The sequence below is a fragment of the Chlorocebus sabaeus genome, chromosome 5 (assembly GCF_047675955.1).
Source record: "Chlorocebus sabaeus isolate Y175 chromosome 5, mChlSab1.0.hap1, whole genome shotgun sequence".
Lineage (NCBI taxonomy): Eukaryota > Metazoa > Chordata > Mammalia > Primates > Cercopithecidae > Chlorocebus > Chlorocebus sabaeus.
The window spans coordinates 75,047,582-75,067,931 of NC_132908.1; the positions used below are offsets into that span (position 1 = coordinate 75,047,582).

At 42.4% G+C, this 20,350-nt stretch overlaps 1 protein-coding gene across 4 annotated transcripts in view; it reads left to right on the forward strand.

The window, feature by feature from the left end:
- WWOX (WW domain containing oxidoreductase) overlaps window positions 1–20,350 on the forward strand; it is a 1,120,883-nt gene that overhangs the window by 290,465 nt on the left and 810,068 nt on the right. The window contains exon 6 of one of the 4 annotated variants that reach the window (XM_073015591.1): window positions 2,137–2,225. The exons of the other annotated variants lie outside the window; for them this stretch is intronic. Coding sequence (XP_072871692.1) covers window positions 2,137–2,225 — 89 coding nt within the window. The remainder of the gene's footprint in view (window positions 1–2,136; window positions 2,226–20,350) is intronic. 4 annotated transcript variants of the gene reach the window in all.

A 20,350-nucleotide genomic window follows, 5' to 3' on the forward strand; every position in this document is an offset into this window, starting at 1 on the left:
CACATTTGGGCGTCTGCCACTGTTCCCCAAGACCAGGAATTTAAATCTGTGTTGGCCAATTTGCTTCTGCCACTGATGTGCTGTTGGGGTTTGGGGACATAATTTAATCACTTTCTACCACCTTTCCTTAAAACTGGGCTTTGTGCCGGGTGTGGTGGCTCACGCCTGTAATCCCAGCATTTTTGGGAGGCCGGGGTGGGTGGATCAGGAGGTCAAGAGATTGAGACCTTCCTGGTCAACATGGTGAAACTACGTCTCTACTAAAAATATAAAAATTAGCTGCATGTGGTGGCATGCACCTGTAGTCCCAGCTACTCGGGAGGCTGAGGCAGGAGATTCACTTGAACCCAGGAGGTGGAGGTGGCAGTGAGCCAAGATCACGCCACTACACTCCAGCCTGGGCAACAGAGTGAGAGTCCATCTCAAAAAAACCCAAAAAAACAAGAAAAAACCGGCAGGGCTTTGTTAGCAGGCATGACTTGGATTCTTTAGGATCCCTACTTCAGTAATCTGGTCTGATGTGGCCTTCAAGGGGGATCTTTGGACATCATTGGCATCCGTCTATCCACTGTGCTAGACTAAAGCGCACACAGACTGCCATTTCTTGCCGAGTAGCATTAGGGCAAGACTTTGGCACAAGAGACATCTTCTCTGCTGGTTAAATTAATTAGACAGCTTCAGTTCCAGACAGGATGTTAGGTGCTTATGAACATGTGATCTCCTCCTAGGTTTGTAAGGATAGTAATAGTCATCTTTTACAGATAAGGAAACTGAGACTCAGCACTGTGAAATGGTCCAGAGTGAGTGTGTTTTCCAGCCGTCACTGCCTGATGTTCACAGCTCAAAGCTTAGGACTTGGGTTAGAGCCCAGGACTTGGCGGCCAAGATAAACTGGCTGCAAATACACTGCACATCTCATCCCAACTCCTGTCCATCCCTGAACAGGACACTTAGGGTAGAGGATGTTCTCAGCAGTGCCATTTGCATCCCCCTTCATAGCCTTATAGGTATCATGTTATCCTCCTCAATCTTAGTTAAACGTCACAGTCTAGACCAGAAATCCCAAGCCAACAATTTGTTTTACAGGATTCTTCTTATTTGAATAGGCAGGTGGCTTTTTGTCCTTTCAAGGAGCTAGGTCTAAGAAGTGATAGTATTTAATCTCGCACTCCGAAGCGCACCCAGATTTAAAAGTATGGAGTGGCCCCTACACACAAGGCCAGTGGGAGGGGCAACCCAGATATCTGTCCTTGCAGAATGATGCCATGAAGAACATGGCCAACGGAACTCCATTGCTTCAAATTCTGACCTCTCCAGTTCTCCTGCTTTCTTGTCAGGAGAGAACTTGGGCTTCTGCATCAGACTGACTGGGGGTCAGTTCTTGTACTCAACTTCTTGTCTCTGTGATGTCTTGTAAGATGCTGCCTTGTCAAATGGAGAGAACATTGTCTTTGAGTTGTTAGGAGCCTTAAGTGAGATGGTATGCAAACGCCCAGCCCCCGGCAGGCCCTGAATACACAGTAGCCATTATTACCGTTAGTATTCCTATCACCAGCATGTACTCCACCTACTGATAGAGTTTTCTGGGTTTGCTAAGTCAGGGTTCTCTTTGGGATCTCAGTCTGTCAGAGTCTATTGGTATAAACGAGTCTTTCTGCTTTTGTAACTTGTATAAAGGAGTTGTCTTTGCTTTTTGATGCAGGTTTAGTGGAGATATTTCACAACCTGGATGGCAGCTTTTGAAATTAAGATATTGTCCACTGCATCTTTCCATGATCCAGGCCTTGTCGTGTGTTCCCCTCCTTACAGCTTTTTAGGATGCAGGTTGAGAGGAGATAACGTTAGCCCAAAGCTCCTCTGTAGCCTCTTTTGTGCGGCTGAAACACAGCACAACCCGTGCTCCCCCACTCCGGCCCCACAGCCTGTAGGTTTAGCAGAATCGCAGCCTCACATCCTCCCCGAACTTGGCAGTAAAAGCCCTGTTCTTCCATTCATTCCTATGATTTATATTCTCTCTGGGCGTCTTATATTAAACAGGGGAATTCCGACATGTTCCATAACACATTTACTGTAACTTGATACCATGAACTAAACTTGCTGTTATTTATCATTTCTTTTTATTTTCTCTCATTCCAGCATAAAGCCAAGGTAGAAGCAATGGCCCTGGACCTCGCTCTGCTCCGTAGCGTGCAGCATTTTGCTGAAGCATTCAAGGCCAAGAATGTGTGAGTGTTCCAGTGGAGGGTTATAGATCATAATTTCTTGCTATTGTAATGTCTTTATCAGATGAACACAATTGGGAGAACGCAAGGCTGTTGTGTTGTCTTGGCGTCCAAACCGGAGGCTCATTTATATTGGTCCTGTTAAGGTGAACCATATTTTCTTGACTCACAGTCACCCTCATTATGAGATGTGTCATCAATCTAATAACGGCTTCCCAGATACAAAAGGAGAAGACGCTATTAAAGCACTAGTAAAAGTGGCTAATAAAAGCTTGGCAATTGTAAGATGCATCCTGATTATAAGATTTTTGCAGTGCATTTCAGAATCGAGTAAGAGTATATTTTAATTCTGTTCAGGACCAAGTAAACTCAGTTATCTAGTATGGCAGGGATGTTTACAATCCAAGCACCCAAAAGACCTCCAGTTTCTAAAACCTTCAAGGATTTGATGTCGTACATCGACGTGATTCCAAAAAACATGAACTCACATTCACTTTTTTTTTTTTTCTTCATTCTTTTCAGTCTTTCAAAATTCCAGTTAGAGAAAGCCTTAGTTAGGGCCTAGCATATTTTGATGCTATCATATGCTGGCATCCCTTTCTAACAGGGAAGGTTGTAGGAAAGAGGGAGAGAAGCGGAAGCGGGTGGGGAGACAGAGAGACAGACAGGAGGCCTCAAACCCTGAAACCCTGAGCTAAGGAAAGCGATCATGGCAAGCTACAATAATTACAATACTTTGTTTCCAGGTGTTTATTTTTACTCATATTTAGGGCAGGCAATCCTGGTTTCTCATTTAACATAGAGGTTTGAATTTCATTAATAAAGAACTTCATTTGTTTTTTTTCAGTGACTTGATTCAAACATGAGGATTAAGTGAATAATAGCACAGGTGGTGCCAAGGATAAGATAATTACACAAGAGGCACCAGAACCACTGAATGTGGAGAGCTCTCGTAAATGACAAGCTGCCTTTGCGTTTGCTAGGCTCTGTTGGGAACATTAGTTCTGCAGTGTTCCAAGCAGATGAAGGACGTGAGGGAAGGGATCTTAAACCAGATATTGAAATGGCCCGTGGGGAGCTGACTCCACGCTTTTGTGTAGTATCCAATCCTCTTTGCATTGCTCTGTCACCCAGGTTGGACACGATCTCGCTTCACTGCAACATCTTGTTCCAGGCTCAAGCAATTTTTCTGTCCCAGCCTCATGAGTGGCTGGGACTACAGGTGCCTGCCGCCATGGCCTGCTAATTTTTGTATTTTTAGTAGAGAAAGGGTTTCACTATATTGGTCAGACTGGTCTTGAACTCCAGACCTCAGGTGATCCACCCGCCTCGACCTCCCAAAGTGCTGGGATTACAGACATGAGCCACCATGCCCAGCCACTCTACTTTATTAGACTTAAAAAGTTTGCTCTCAGCTGGGTCCAGTGTCTCATGCCTGTTATCCCAGCACTTTACGAGACCAAGGCGGGAGGATCACAAGGTCAAGAGATCAAGACCATCCTGGCCAACATGGTGAAACCCCTTCTGTACTAAAGATAAAAAAACTTAGCTGGGTGTAGTGGTGCACACCTCTAGTCCTAGCTACTTGGGAGGCTAAGGCAGGAGAATCGCTTGAACCTGGGAGTCAGAGGTTGCAGTGAGCCGACATGGCGAGACTGCACTCCAGCCTGGTGACAGAGTGAGACTCTCTCTCAAAAAAAAAAAAAAAAAAAAAAAAAGGTTTGTACTCAGCCTGGTGTGGTGGCTTACGCCTGTAATCCTAGCATTTTGAGAGGCCGAGGTGGGTGGATCACCTGAGGTCAGGAGTTCGAGACCAGCCTAGGCAACATGGTGAAACCCCATCTCTACTAAAAATATAAAATTAGCCAGGCGTGGAGGCACATGCTTATAATGCCAGCTACTCGGGAGGCTGAGGCAGGAGAATTGCTTGAACCCGGGAGGTGGAGGTTGCAGTGAGCCGAGGTTGAACCATGCTGTCTAGCCTGGGTGACAAGAGCAAAATTCTGTTTCAGAAAAAAAAGTTGACTCTCTAAGGCTCTTGCTGGAGTTAGCAACTATCCCAAGTCCTTGAGGTCTACATTAGAGTCAGAGTCTTAGTGAGAGTTGCAACATCCCCTAAGTGCAGACCCCAAGGTGTCTTGTAGTAACAGTGAAATGACATCCCCCAGCCAGCCAGATGTGAGAGAGACTTCCTGTTTGTGTCCTTTGCAGTGCTTGGCTGTTAGCAGCTGCCACCCCTTGCCAGAACTATCAAGAGGCACCTCAACAGGCTGTAATACTAGCATTCAAGACAATTGTTCACTGATTGCTTCATCATTCATTTATCCACCTGCTCCTTCACTTCACATACATTTCAGGAGCACCTCTAAAGCCCCAGGCATTCTTCTGGGCTCTGGGAAGAGAGTGGTGGTCCTGGAAGCCACAGTAACCCCACGCAAGCTATCACCTCAGTTGTCATCTGTGATGGACGGCTGACTCCTCAAACTCATCTGTCTGTGGTGGTTTGGGAGGGAATGATGATGACAAGAACAGCAAAGGTAGCAGCTCATTTACTGAGGGCTGATGATGAGCCATACATGGAAAATACTTTGCATGTATGTTGTGATTCAATTCTCAAAGCAATCCTTGGGAGTAGATGCTATTAATATCTCTACTATACAGATAAGGAAAGTGAGGCTAGAGAGGATATGTAATTTATCCAAGGCATGTGGGATGTAGTTAGAGGGGCTGATTTAGCCTCTCCAGGGCTCCAACTTGACCACTATGTTGTACTGTCTTTCATTTTATTTTTTATTTATATTTTGAGACAGGGTCTTGCTCTGTTGCCCAGGCTGAAGTGCGCTGGTGCAATCTCTGTTCACTGCAACCTCTGGCCCCCGGGTTCAAGCGATTCTCATGCCTCATCCTCCAGAGTAGCTGGGATTACAGGTGCATGCCACCCCAAACAGCTAATTTTTGTATTTTCTGTAGAGATGAGCTTTCACCTTGTTGTCCTGGCTAGTCAATTCCTGACGTCAAGTGGTCCATCTGCCTCGGCCTCCCAAACTACTGGAATTACAGGCATGAGCCACTGTGCCCGGCCCTGTCTTTCATTTTAAATGTGATAGAAATAGACCCAGAGAGTGTGAGGGTCTTTTGCAGGGTCACTTTGCAGGTTAGGTGACAGGCGTGGTATTTCACTCCAGTCTGCCTCTTGTTCTTTCCCTGATAGCATGCGAGATCTCACATTCACTGCCACTGAATGACTTGCTCCAGTTCCTCTGTCAGAACGTGTTGGAAGCAAGCAGCTTTGCTGAAGTGAGCCAACTGTTACATAATAGGATCATCTTCCACATCTTAACTGGACCATTAGTTTTTAACCATTAAGTAGTTGGGAAATCATGAAGTTGAAGTGCCTTTTGTAATCAGCCACCTCAACATCTTGGAGGAAACTCTCACCCATTTTTGCCCTAATCCCAGATTTTAGCACAGGACTTTCAGTTTTTAGAAAATACTTCTAGGTTGAGAAACAAGGGTGATTTTCCATTTAGAGACCTCTGTAGCACAAACCTCTTTGTGTCTGTCCCACGAGAGTACAGGATTTTACATGGCTTGGAGAAATATAGTGGTGGTGAAAATATGCATAAAGAAAGCGAGAGATTTTACTTTGGAAATGCTGCCAAAGTGAAATCTCTCATGGACAGGCAGATGACAGTTTAGTACTTGCAGGTCTTTCGATTCTGAGAACTGTCAGAAGTGAATTTAAGTGCTGGTGACTAGGCTGCCAAAGAAACACATGTAACTCTATTCTTATCACGCCCCATCTTCAGACATTAACATTTCCTTGTGTGTAAAACATAATGACAAATGAAAGAAAGGCTGCCAGTTCAGAACCAATCTCCTTTCACGCCGTTGCATTGTGGAGAGGAAAAAAAAAAAAAAACCCTTAAATTTAAATTCCATGTGGGTGCTCTTATTTAATATACCGTTTCAAAGCCTGTATGCGATCACATCAGAGTATTATCAGGCTGTGAGTTCCTGTGTGTACTCCCTTGGTCCATGCTCCAGCTCAAGTGTTTCTGCACACTGGGATAGGCAGCATATTGTGAAGTCTTAGAGCCAAAAAGGTAGAAACAGATGCTTCGTACAAACACGAGTGAGAAAAGTGGCTCATTGTACTGTGGAACCATCCTCCATCTGCCTTCTGCAGGAGGTGGAAATCAGCCTGTTCCTAGACATCTTCTTTTTATTCTGGGTGCTGGGAGGAGAGGGTGCAAAGGAGGCTATTGTAGAGGGAGCCCTCCTAACCATAACCATGACTATGTAAACAATAGCTGCTAGCCAACTTGTTGTTAGTTTTGTGCAAGGCAATGTACTAAGCTCTTATATACATGTATTCTGTCTTTAATTTGTTGTAAGAATTCTGGATGCTTAACTATGATTATCCCTACTTTACAAATTACAAGGTTGCAGTGCAGAGAGCCCAAGACACTTTGTCAACTTGAGCAAGTAGAAGATCCAGAATTTGAACCGAAATCTGTCTGAATGCAAAATGACTTTTTGTTACTTCTCACACTTCAGTCATAGAATTTTCACTGTGGGTTTCTGTATTGGTTATGTATTGCCGTGTAAGAAATTACTGCGGCCGGGCACGGTGGCTCACCTGTGTAATCCCAGCACTTGGGGAGGCTGCGGCGGGTGGATCGCTTCAGGCCAGGAGTTCGAGACCGGCCTGGCCAACATGGGTGAAACCCCACCTGTACTAAAAACACAAAAATTAGCCGGGCATGGTGATGCATACCTGAAGTCCCAGCTACTGAGGCACGGGGATTGCTTGAACTCTGGGGTGGGCAGAGGTTGCAGTGAACCGAGATCATGCCACTGTCCTCCAGCCTGGGGGACAGAGTGAGACTCTGTCTCAATTGGCTGCAAAATTTAGTGGGTAAAAAAACAATGTAAAACAAAAATTTCTATTTTCCTCCTCTTTTCCTGCCTCCGTCTTTCTCTTAGTTTAGTTTGTTTGAATCAGGATTCAAATAAGGTCTATGCGTTTTTAATCTTTAGGTTTTCTCTCCTTTTTTTTTTTCCTTAAAAATATTTCTTTTAATGCAACATATTTAAGGGACCAGGGTGTTCTCTAGAGCAGGGGTCCCTGACCTCTAGGCCACAAACCAATAGCGGAACCGTGGCCTGTTAGGAACTGGGTGGCATGGCAGGGAGTAAGTGGTGGGCGATCAAATGAAGCTGCATCTGTGCTTAGAGCCACTCTCCGTCATTCTCATTACTGCCTCAGATCCGCCTCCTGTCAGGTCAGCAACAGTGTTAGTCTCATAGGAGCACGAAGCCTATTGTGAGTTGCACATGCGAGGGATCTGGGTGGGGATCTGGGTTGCGTGCTCCTTATGAGAATCTAATGCCTGATGATCTGTGACTGTCTCCCATCACCTTCAAGATGGGATCATCTACTTCCAGGAAAACAAGCTCAGGGCTCCCACTGATCGTACATGATGGTGAGTTAGATAACTATTTCAGTATATATTACAACATAATAATAGTAGAAATAAAGTACACAATAAATGTCATGTGCTTGAATTGTCCCAAAACCACCCCACTCCAGTGAGTCTGCGGAAAAATTGTCTTCCAGAAAACCAGTCCCTGGTGCCAAAAAATTTGGAAACCTGTGCTCTAGAGATTTCTGCAGTCTGTACTTTGATGATTGCATCTCTGTGGTATCTTGTAACATACTCTTCTGTCTCCTGAGTTTCCTGTGAAAGGGTAGATAACTCAAGAGACTCAATCAACTTGGTGATTAATGTTTTCGTAAGAATACTTCAGAGGCAGTGGTGTAATCGTCCAAGAGGACACACAGGCTCGATCGCCAAAGCCAGTTTTCTTCAGGCCCGGCATGTCCTGACCTCCTCACTCCTCTGCCCATTCTCTGTTTACCCACTCCTGTTTTCATTCATTGATTCTGTTATTCTCCACTCAGTTTTCTGGGTGGTCAGCCCAGGAAGCCTCAGCCCGCTTCCAGATAGTTCTCCTTAGAGTTAGCTGCGGTCATTGGCCGGTGTGTCTCGGGTCGAATTATTTTGGGCATTACTGGAAAGTTCCAAACTAAAGCCTGTGGTAAGTTCCACCCAAACTGGCTTGGGAGGGATATTTTTGTTTAAACTGCATCCCTGGAGAGGAGCCAGACTTGCCACTGCCTGGCAGCGGTGGTGTCCATAGGAGTATGAAGAGCTGCATCCCTTTCTAATAACTCAGACCAAATATTGGGGTTTTCTGTAATGGACTGATAAACAACAGTATGTTTTTATGGTGGCTTTGCACATTTTCCTTCCTAGTGGTAGCTGCTTAGTTTACTGAAAAGTTCATATTTTCAACAGGGCCTAGAAGAGTTAACAGCTCCTTGAGAGAAGTAATCTGTAATACTTTTTCTTCTTCAAAAAACGGTTTATGGCTGGGCACAATGGTTCATGCCTATAATCCCAACACTATGGGAGGCCAAGGTGAAAGGATTGCTTGAGCTCAGAAATGTGAGACCAGCCTGGGCAACATCGTGAGACCCTGTCTGTCTATTACAAAATTTTTCAAAAAATGGTTTATAGTTCCATATGTGCCTGATAAAATAGACAACTGAATTGCAGTCCTGGAACTTAAAAAGTTGGTGACCTCCCCTGAGATATTTATTAGTTTTTAGTTACCGGTCAGCTTGTATAATACTGACCAACGGTTTTGATTCTTCCTGGAATTGATAAGAAATTCATATTAAAATACCCAAGTCCAAACGTTTTTAGAACTGCATTTTTGATCATGGATTTTTATGTCTCTTCTGAACTTTCTGTCTCCAGTATAATTTAAAGAAATTATACTTAAGCTGTGTCTCACTTGGAAGATAATATAGAACAGTGGGTTTTTTTTTAATTTAAAAGGTTAAAATAACGGTTTTCTATCCTTGCTTTACTTCTTAAACATTTGAGAGGAAAAAAAAATCTTTAACAAGATTATTTATTTTCATTTTCTGCTAAATTACTTTCAGAAGTTGAAGCTACTAATCCCAGATATGATATTCTTGGATTCATATTCCAAATTTTGCTGTCTGAAATCCATCTATGGAAGTGGGTGGGCTATAAATTATAAATAAATTCCAAATTTTGTGGGATAAATTACCCTGAAGACCAACGTGTAAATTACATATTAATCTTTCTTTTTCTCCCTAGCTCAGTTTTAAGAATAATGTTTTAGCCAACATATCTGCATTACTCTTGGCTCAACATGAGAAATCCATTTTTGGTTTGCCTAACAGAAGATCACGTTGCTTTGCTTCTCTACACAGTATGAAAACCCAAAGAAAAGAAAAACAAAGGCAGTTTTTTGCTGTAATGAATGCTCTAAATCTAGCTCTTAATTATGATTTTTTAAGGAAAATTTTGAAAAGCCTACAAGTTAAATTTTTTCTGTCCCATACGTTTTCCATCCTAAGGCTTTAAGAAATCATGCTGTGAAATACTTAGTGTATCTAGAAACATCAGGGAAGAAGCATGCTTCCCTCCTAAGTAAATTTTTGCCTTCTGAAACTTTTTCAGCATTCAATCTTTTTATATAATACTTTGAAAAATATTTCTGAAATAGATGATACACTCTCTTCCCCAAAACATCAAAGTAGGACCATGAAGGGCAGAGGTAGGTAAACTTTTTGTAAGAGGCCAGAGAGTAAACATTTTAGAATTTTCAAGCAATTAAGATCTCTGTTGCAACTGCTTGCTTCTGCTATGCTAGCCTGAAAGCAGCCATAGATAGCATGCAAATGGACGATCATGGCGGTGTTCCAATAAAACTTTACAGAACAGACAATGGGCCGGATTGGCTGGGGGCCATCATATGCTACCCCTGGGCAAGGACCTATATGTCCTGGAGTACTGTAAAGAACATAGGTGTTGGGGGTCAACTGAAACTTTCAGCTCTACCACTTAATGGCTGTGTCGCTTTGGGCAAACTACTGAAAATCGCAGCCTCACTTTCCAAGTCTGTGTAATGTGGATTTTCACAGTGCTTTGCAGGTTGTTGATTATTGAAAATAGCCAGAATACATGAAATTACCAGACACATCTTACTTTATGGAACCTGGGACTATTGGTAATATGCATTTGTTTCTCATGTTGATCCTAAAATGATCTAAGAAAGGTTTCCGAGAATATATAGAGTTTAAGATAGAAATAAGAAAAAGCTAATTAAACAGGAAAAGGGGATAGATGTGCTCAGAGAGGAAGTGTGGGTCTCATAAGGGCTTTCACAGTAGTTTAAAATGAGACGACAGATGTGGTGGCTCATGCCTGTTATCCCAGCACTTTGGGAGACCAAGGCAGGCAGGTTGCTTGAGCTCGGGAGTTTGAGACCAGCCTCGGTAACTTGGCAAAACTTTCTGTCTACAAAAATTACAGAAATTAGTCGGATGTGGTGGTGCACGCCTGTAGTCCCAGGTGCTTGGGAGGCTGAGCAGGAAGGATCACTTGAGCCAGCGTGGTGGAGGGTGCCGTGATCATGCTACTGCACTTCAGCCTGGGCAACAGAGCCAGAACCTATCTTGAAAAGGAAAAAGAAAGAGAAGGGAAGAAAGAAGGAAGAGAAGTAAGAAAGGAAAATTGGGTCCAGGAATGATCTCTGCAATGCCTGGCAACCAAGAGAAGGGAAATGAACTTCACATTGCCTGCAAGCTCTAGGGCGACAAGAGCCAAGAGAATTTATTGTTACTGTAGTGATGTTCCACTGAGGATCATAAAGTACTTCATTACTCTACTGAGTATTTTTTTTTTCTGCTCTTTTGTTATTCTTGATTGACACTGATGGAAAACCATGGACCCGAGGATGCTTCACAGTTTTCTTTTGGAATAAGTGCTTAGATTCCATTTTGTTTGACATGACTATGTCTGTTCCTCTTGATTTTAGGCATCTTTTTCAGATGAGTTGCCGTAAAAGCAGCCTGCTCTGGATAAGTGAGGTACACCAGGACACACTGCAAATACTAGGAATCCTTAAGTACGGTGGCACTCCAGACCACTTCATCTGCTTCCTTTCTCCCCTCCTTAAAAACTTTTTTTTCCCTCGCCTCATCATTTATTCAGCACTCACAACAGTGCCAGGAACTTGGCTAGACATTGGAAATAAAGCTTATGCCTTCTCATATCTCCTGTACTTTATTTCTTTCTTGCAGTAGTTGTGATGCTTAGCAGTTTTTTGATAACTTTTTATGATGCCAACCTTCAAAACCCCACCCCTGATGGAGAGAATAATTATTACATTAATTAGGGGTCACTTAGCATGACATTTGTCGGGGAAAAAAAAAACTCAGCCCTTTTGCCATATTAAAAGTTATCACTGCCAAGACATAAATGGAAATGTATTTGAATTAACCACACCAGTGTTCACAGAATAAACATTTTTGATTTCCCAACAGAATCCTAGGTTTAACTATCACTATCATGTTTCATGAAATCAAACTGATATATGGAAATTGAAGACAAAAAACCTTCCCTTCGAGAAAGAGTAAAAACCACGCTTTGGAGGGTAGATAAAATTACCCCGTGGTTGTCTTTTCCTACTCCTCACAGTCCCACCAGTGCATATGCAAGCTGGTGTCCTGCCTTTAGCTATAGAAAAGAATGTTAATTATTGCTGGTATTAAATAATGATTATGTAAAGCACTGGACTAGACATTCATCGGCAAAGTTTTTCTGCAAATAATCAGATAGTAAATATTTTTGCTCTTATCAGCTACACGGTCTTTGTGGCAACTATCATTGTTGAATACATTGAGTGTTACACGAGACTATTGTAATATAAAAGTAACCTGAGACAACACATAAGCAACTGGGTGTGGCTGTGACTGAATAAAACTTTATTTACAAAGAACAGGAAGTGGCTTGGATTTGGTATCTGGCCTGGCCGCTGTGGTTTACTACTCGTTGGACGGTAGCCCACAGACCCTTGAAGTGAAACTCATTTTAATAGCACCCTTTTTCATCATGGGAAATATATTCCGTTTTTCTTAGAAAATGGGTTATGTTAGGTTTGGTCAAGGTAATTAAGTGTTGAGAGTCGATGTTGTGTGCCTAATTTGAATTATTTGAAGAAACTCCCCCATGATATTTAAGGGCTGAGAGAAGAGGAAAGAGTTTGAGTGGAACAGTGTGCTTTGCTGAGCTTTGGAAATATTACCATACGGGGAAGCAGGTCAATAAAGTAACTAAGTACTGTTTAAATAATGAAGATACTGAAGCCCTAATTGGAGTATGGAACCATGTAATGATGATAATCATTGCTAATATTTATCAGCTATTTATCATGTGTCATGTACCGCTAAGCACTTACATATACCATTCCATTTTATCGTTATAAGGACTCTAAGGGTGGGTTAAAAAATGGCAGAAGAATGGCAGTGTTTAATGGTTCAGTCTGGTGCAGTGATTAACCACATTTTACAGATTAAGAAATTAAGAACTTCAAGTTCATGCTAGCTGGTACATAGTAAGGCTAGAACTTAGTCCAAAATCTCTTCTTCTGTTGAACTCAGCTTAGATAGTAGCTTGGAGAATCAGAAAAATGTGTCTCATTTGGGAAATGTACCATGTAGAACACATTGTTTCTAAAGGAGATTTGTCCCATGAGTAAAATAGATGATGGACAGCCGCTGCCTAGTGGGACAATTACAAAGGTCAGTTCAAGGTTGGAGGAGATGCTTCTTTCAGTGAATTTTCCGTTTTGTTTTCTTTTTTTTTTTTTTTTTTGTTTTTTTTTTGTTTGTTTTTTTGAGATGGAGTCTCGCTGTGTCACCCAGGCTGGAGTGCAGTGGTGCAATCTTGGCTCACTGCAACCTCTACCTCCCGAGTTGAAGCAATTCTCTTGCCTCAGCCTCCCAAGTAGCTGGATTACAGGCATGTGCCACCATGCCCGGCTAATTTGTATTTTTAGTAGATGAGTTTCACTATGCCAGGCTGGTCTCCAACTCCTGACCTCAGGCGATCCGCCCACCTCGACCTCCCAAAGTGCTGGGATTGCAGGCGTGAGCCACCATTCCTGGCCTTTCAGCCAATTTTCTATCACCAAAGGGAAATCGTTTTGCTGAAATATGTGTAAAGGAGGTTAAACTCAGAAGAGATTCTCATCCCCTCAGTTAAGGTACTCAGACTATTTTCCACCCATTCAAGAGGGTGCTTCTTCACGGAGTCCGTTTAAGCTGAAACGGCAGCTGTTGACTCTCATTTGTGTCATTTTTATACATTTACTGCATATGTCACTGTCCATTTCCCCCTTCTTTCTATTTGTCTTCAAAATGATGCTTATCAAGTAGACAGAAGAAGACCAAGGGGTCGTTTTGCTTTTTACACCTCCAAATTGATGGCGTGATCACTGTCAAATGCAAACCCAGCCCTGACCCTGTCCTGTATGGCAATGTCCTGCTGTCTGACCTGCACATAGCTACACTTCCTGCTGTGGCCCACCTGGGCCTTCGGAATCTGATCCTTTCTCCCCTGTCACCTGTGACCATGTCTTCCCCAACCCGGGCCTCTCTACTGTGCTCCTCATGTTGTGGATCCTGACTCTGAGACTTTGCTTGTGTGGCTCCTCTCCCACTTGTCCATCATCATGTCAATCATCATGTCAATGATGTAAGTATAGATTCCAAAGTGACAATGAGAGTGGTTAGGATGGCAAGAGGAGAAAAACCAAGCTGGATTCATGGATTGCTTGTGTCTTGTCCTCTACAGACCCTTCCTTGTGTCTGCTCTTATCTGGGCACCACAGTTGAATTGATGAGTTTTGGGACCATCAGCAACACACCCAATCATTGTACATGGAATACTTTGGGGATGCTTTTTTCTTTATTTATTTTACTTCATTAAACTGAGAACCAGAGGAGCAGAAACTTTGGCTAACACATCTTGGTCTTAGCTTGGAATATCTGCCACAACTTACTTTTTCTTTTCTTTTTATTTTCTTTTTCTTTTTTTTTTTTTTTTTTTTTTTTTGAGTTGGAGTTTCGCTCTGTCCTTGATCTTTCTAATTCTCACTTTCATCAGCAAAGATGGGAAAGGAGAGTAACACCACTCTGGGTTGTTGAGAGGATTCAATAACATGTTTATAAAGCGTAATACCTGATACTTAATGAGCACTTAGTACATTTTAACCTGTGCACTTAAAATTTTAACCATCATTGTCATCATCTTTATCATCGTTTGCAATTATTACATTTACTGCCTTCTAGTAGAAGGAAGGGGATGGGTTGCTGGCTGGCTAGATGGATGGAAGGATGGAAGAGAGGAAGGATGGAACTGAAGAAGAGGGAAGAACAAAAATGGCAACACATGGTACCCTTGGGTGAACTGAACTTTTAAGATACAGATTCTCGGCAATATGATCTTGAATTGATGCCTCTTTGGGTGGCATGGAGGCTGTACATTTGTAGATCTTGGGAAACAACTTTTAAAGTAATCATAGTTATATGTAATCATAGTTATAACAATAGTTATTTTAGGCACATAACCCAAAGGTTTTCTTGCAAGGAATCTATGAACCTTAAGAGTGAGGGCTTCTGTTAAGAGTAAGGGCTTGCCTGGAGTGGTCATGGATCATGGGACCAAGCCAACCTGGCATTGCTTGGGTTGAACAGGGAGCCGACACCTCTGAGCCCAGTCTGTCAAGCCTGCTCTTTGACCCGCAGTAAGACCACCCACACAGACATCAGTGCAGCAAATCCCTGGCGTCAGGGTTTGAACATTTGGTTACTCTCAGGGAACTCTCGATTTATGTAAGACTTGGAAAAAGCGTTTGAGTTTCTGTGGTTTACAATTATATTTCCCAGCTTGGCCCATGAATCCAGCTTGGTTTTTCTCCTCTTAGCATCCTAACCACCCTCATTGTCACTTTGGAATCTACACTTACATAATTGACATGTTGAGAAGTTGTGCCGAAACCACACTGAAATCACATTTTAATAACATGGGAACCATCTTTTCCCAGTAAATTTTTGAGAAGCTAATTCTTGTCAGCCTAAAAACTTGAATATACATTTGAATACATCAGCGGTGCTACACTGTGGCAGCCGGCTGAAAATCCCCAAGGAAGATTATATTTTTAGTTGAGCTACTTGTCACTGCACTGTGTTTTTAATACTGCGAGTGCTTTCTTCATTTTTGAAGAATCTATTCCATACCTTGTCATTCAGCAAAACATAAACAGGACCTCTCAATTAGCGGTAAAGTTCCTCAGTTTAACTTTTAAGCTTAAACTGCTGTTGGAGTTCAGTCACTGACTGGTCATCAAAAAGACATTTGAGGCCGGGCGCGGTGGCTTAAGCCTGTAATCCCAGTACTTTGGGAGGCCGAGACAGTCGGATCACAAGGTCAGGAGATCGAGACCATCCTGGCTAACACGGTGAAACCCCGTCTCTACTAAAAAAAATACAAAAAACTAGCCGGGCGAGGTGGCGGGCGCCTGTAGTCCCAGCTACTTGGGAGGCTGAGGCAGGAGAATGGCGTGAACCCGGGAGGCGGAGCTTGCAGTGAGCCGAGATCGCGCCACTGCACTCCAGCCTGGGCAACAGAGCGAGACTCCGTCTCAAAGAAAAAAAAAAAAGACATTTGAGCTGACTTTATGCAATAATTGATAACCAAAAGCAGAAAGGAGAAAAAGGTCTCCGGTTGTCTCAGAAGTACAAGTTATGCGTAAGGTGACAAATTACACAGCTTTGGGAAATGGATCTTAGTGGAATGCACCAGCAGTGCCTTGATTTCCCACCTCAGATCTGAGAACTCCTTAGAAACTGACAAGGCGGTTCCCCAGCCTGGCTGTGTGTGGAATCAGCTGGGAATCCTTGAACAGTGCAGTCTGGTTGCCACCCCCAGGATTCTGATTTAACTGTTCTGCATTGTGGATGGATGGATGAATGAATGGCTGGACAGAAGGAAGACTTGGAAAAAGCATTTGAGTTTCTGTGGTTTACAGTTCTATTTCCCAACTTGGCCCATGAATCCAGCTTGGTTTTTCTCTTACCATCCCAAGGAGGGTTAGAGGGAGGGAGGGAGGAAAAGGGGGAAGGAAGGACTGGAGGAAGGAAAGAAGGGATTATTCTGGAGTGTACACTGGGCATTTGCTTTTAAAGCAAATCCAAGAGGACATTAAATTTGTATCAATGAATACACTTTTACCCCTCAATTAACACTATAATTCGTATATCAGAATAACACTTTGCTATTTGTTTTTGAGACAGGGCTGGCTCTGTCACCCAGGCTGGAGTGCGGTGGCACGATCACAGCTCAGTATGGCCTCAGCCTCCTGTGTTCAAGTGATCCTTCCACTCAGCGTCCTGAGTACTCAGGAGGTGCACCATCATGCCGGCTACTTTTTATTTTTGTAGAAACGAGGTCTCCTTATGTTGTCCAGGCTGGTCTCCATCTTCTGGAATCAAGTGGTCCTCCTGCCTCTGCCTCCCAAAATACTGGGATTACAGGCATGAGCCATGTCCAGCTGCCTTGTATTTTTTTTTGAAGGGAATGATTGAGGTTCTGTAGGGAAAATGTTAAATATGTGTATGCAGAAATAGTTCAAATATTCAAATTTTTTGCAAGATTTTTTTCTAATACTTTTTTCTACATTTTCCTTAATCATTTAGTGAAGACAGTAAATTAATAAATTGGAAAAGACTGAATATTTTAAGAAAAACCAAGTTTAAAAATTTTGCACCTAATATTTCTTATAACAGCCAATATTCAGATATTGAGAATAAATTCAACTTGACATGGTAAAATTCTAATAGGCTGAAATAATGTTCTGGTTTAGAGCTACGTAGCTTTGTGTAGCCCATTGATGGTCTAAAAAAAGAGCAGCCTATTTTTATGGAACTCACTGTGTCTTGTATAGTTTTAGGGGACAATCTGGAGAGAGACCTTAAGGCTGCTTTAGGGAGAGGGTGAGGAACCCTGCTGAAGGCTAACTTAATGCATTTTGAGAATGTCGGGAAAGATTTCTCAGAGACCAGGGATTTTTTTTTTTTTTTAATTGAGACATAATTTACATACAATAAAATTCCGTGGTTTTTTTTTTTTTTTTTTTTTTTGAGACAGAGTCTTGCTCTGTCGCCCAGGCTGGAGTGTGATGGCACGATCTTGGCTTACTGCAACGTCTGCCTCCTGAGTTCAAGCAATTCTCCTGCCTCAGCCTACTGAGTAGCTGGGATTACAGGCACCTGCCACCATGCCCGGCTAATTTTTGTATTTTTAGTAGAGACGGGGTTTCACCATGTTCGTTAGGCTGCTGTTGAACTCCTCACCTCTAGATCCGCCCGCCTCGGCCTCCCAAAGTGCTGGGATTACAGGTATGAGCCACTGTGCCCAGCCAAAATTGATTATTTTAAGCTGTACAATTCAGTGATATTTACTACATTCATGAAGTTACATCACATTACCACTTTTGAATTCCAGAACAATTTCACCCCAAAAAGAAATCCCATGACAATTATTTATTTTCCCTCCCTACTTCCTCCAGCCCCAAGGCAATCACCAGTCTGCTTTCTGTCTCTACCTGTTTGCCTATTCTGGACATTTCATATGAGTGGAATTGGACAACACGTGGTATTTTGTGACGGGCTTTCACTTAGCATAATGTTCTAGAGGTTCATCTGTGCTATTGCAAAAATCAGTACTTCATTTCTTTTTATGGCTGAAAAGTATTCTGTTATGTAGATGTGCCATATCTGTTTATCTGGTTGTCACTTGGTGGATATTTCTGTTGTTCCTACATTTTGGCTACTATAAATGATGCTGCTATGAACATTATTGTGATTATACCTTATTTGTGAACATCGTGGGTGGTGGGAGGTTGCAGTAAACTTGTTGGAAGGTAGGGTTGGAGGTCCATTGAAATTGGGAGCTTCAGTACTTCCCCCAAGCTCAACACCAACCCCCTTTCTGAGCCCCTCTTGAAGGAGAGTTCCCTGGGACATGCCCATTATTGGTACAGTCCCTGAGGAAGCATTTTTCTTGGGGAAAAACTTACAGGTCCACGATCAAAGCCAACAAGAGACAAGGGGTTGCGTGACTCATTTTTGGTTTAAGAAGTGACAGGCTGAATCTAAGTTGGGCTCAATTATTTTGTAAAGCGTTTTGCTTATTTGACCTCTCCTGACCTGGGAAATAATTCTAACCAATCAGCACTGGCTCCCATTGGCCCTGGGGTCTGGTTGCTGTGCAGCTGGTGACAGGGGGACCACACCACTACCACATGTGAATTAATCCTCAACTCCGGAGCCAAGTGCCATTCTCCAGCAAGGTTGTATTTCTTCATTAGCTATTCCCAGGGCCCAGAAAGTCCCAGAGGATGTCAGAGTACATTAATTTTTATCATAACATGGAATCTTTCAGGTCTGAATGGCAGCACACAGCTGTCAGGGGCTTCTGAACTCTATTACAGCTCCATATATCTCTAGGCAAAACAGAGGAAAGAGTCGTCATAGGCAAGGGAAATGTACAAAATGCATGAGATGTTTTATTGTTTGAGTGACTTGACCATGTGCTTAAGCACATTCCCCAAACAATTTTTTTCTTATTGTTCATGTAAGTTCACCTCTGCCACCACCTATTTAAGCCCCCTACCTGCATTAAAACTGTATAAAGTGTATTTAAATAAACTCTTTTTGCATGATGTGAATGATACCACCTGGTACTTAAAACTATTCTATAAATTTATTAAAAAATTAATGTTCCCTTCCCATGATTTTTCTGCAGAATTTATGCATCCATGATACTGCAGAAGTTCATAAATAATGGCTTGTAATGCTGCTTAGTATTGCTTTATGCCTACAAAATGTAATGTTAATTTGTAGCAATGCTAATGTATTTTCAGGAAGACTCGTTATTTGTTTATTGCCTTTATTTTCCTCACTTACCAAGTGAGTAAAATGCTTTGAGGGATGTGTTTTATGTATTCAGGAGGCCCAGGTATTATTTTAATAGAAGCGTTGTTGACAAATACCAGTCATCCCCCCTGTGCCAGGCCCTGGATGAGGCACTGCTTGGCGTGGAGGCTACCCAGATTCTCCCACAAGGAAAGCATAGTCAAAGGCAAAGTTTTCAGTTCTGAGAGTAAACGTGTTCTGCCTAGGCGTTGTCAAGTAATTTACTGCCAGCTCTAGCCCTTCACTCAAGTTTCCTGGATACTTTTCACTACTTAGCCATGGATGTGTTCGAAGGCTGCATGGACCTTCACTTAATTACTCGCACTGCGGATCAACCTAATTGCATGAGTTCTGTGAACCACAGAGCAGAGTTTCCCACAGTTCACCAAGACAAATAGTCTATTATCTTAACGTATAATCATTTTTTAAAACCTAAAATCAGAAGAGCAACCCCACTTAGCGGAAGTTTTTGCAAAGGGTGAGGCTAAGCTAAGAAGTGTAGATGAGTTAGTTTCCAGTGTAATTTTATAAACACAGATGGTCCTTAAATTAAGCAAATGGTACCTAAATGACTGTGTTGTGGATAATATTAACAGAGGGAGGGACTCGGGGTTTTTTTAAAAAAGTACTGATTTTATGCAGTGTTTTAAAGAGACAACTGTGAACTTAGTATGATCAAACATGCCGGGAGATTTCGCCAGTGGTATCTTGCTATTTTGGGGGGATTTTGTAATTCAACAAAATTCTGTTGTATGCCAAGCATAATTCTAGGTGTGAGAGCACAGGGTGACTTCAGATACCATCTCTGTCCTTCAGGGGTTTTGGGCCCATTATTAAGACGTAATCCATTTTGGGCATGAGAAGCTGAGGGTCACAGAAAGAACCTATTCCCTGTTTAAATAATGCCACCCTGACCTTCCTCATCTGCTAGCTCTTTCCCTTCTTCTATTTGTATGAATCATAGTCACTTTCTCTTTTGGAGTTTGCTAAATTCTACTCTGGCCTATCAAATGTCTTTCATATCACTATTGAATTTCTTTAGGACGAGACTGTGATACATTTATTAGAACAAATGGGAATTTGCCAAGAGAGACTTGGGTTAATTGACATCTTTTCCATCCAAGGGCACTATGTTCAAGTGAGGCTAGTAGGTCATGAGTGTAGTTGAAGTTACTTTTTCTTACTTTCCCCACCAGCCCCC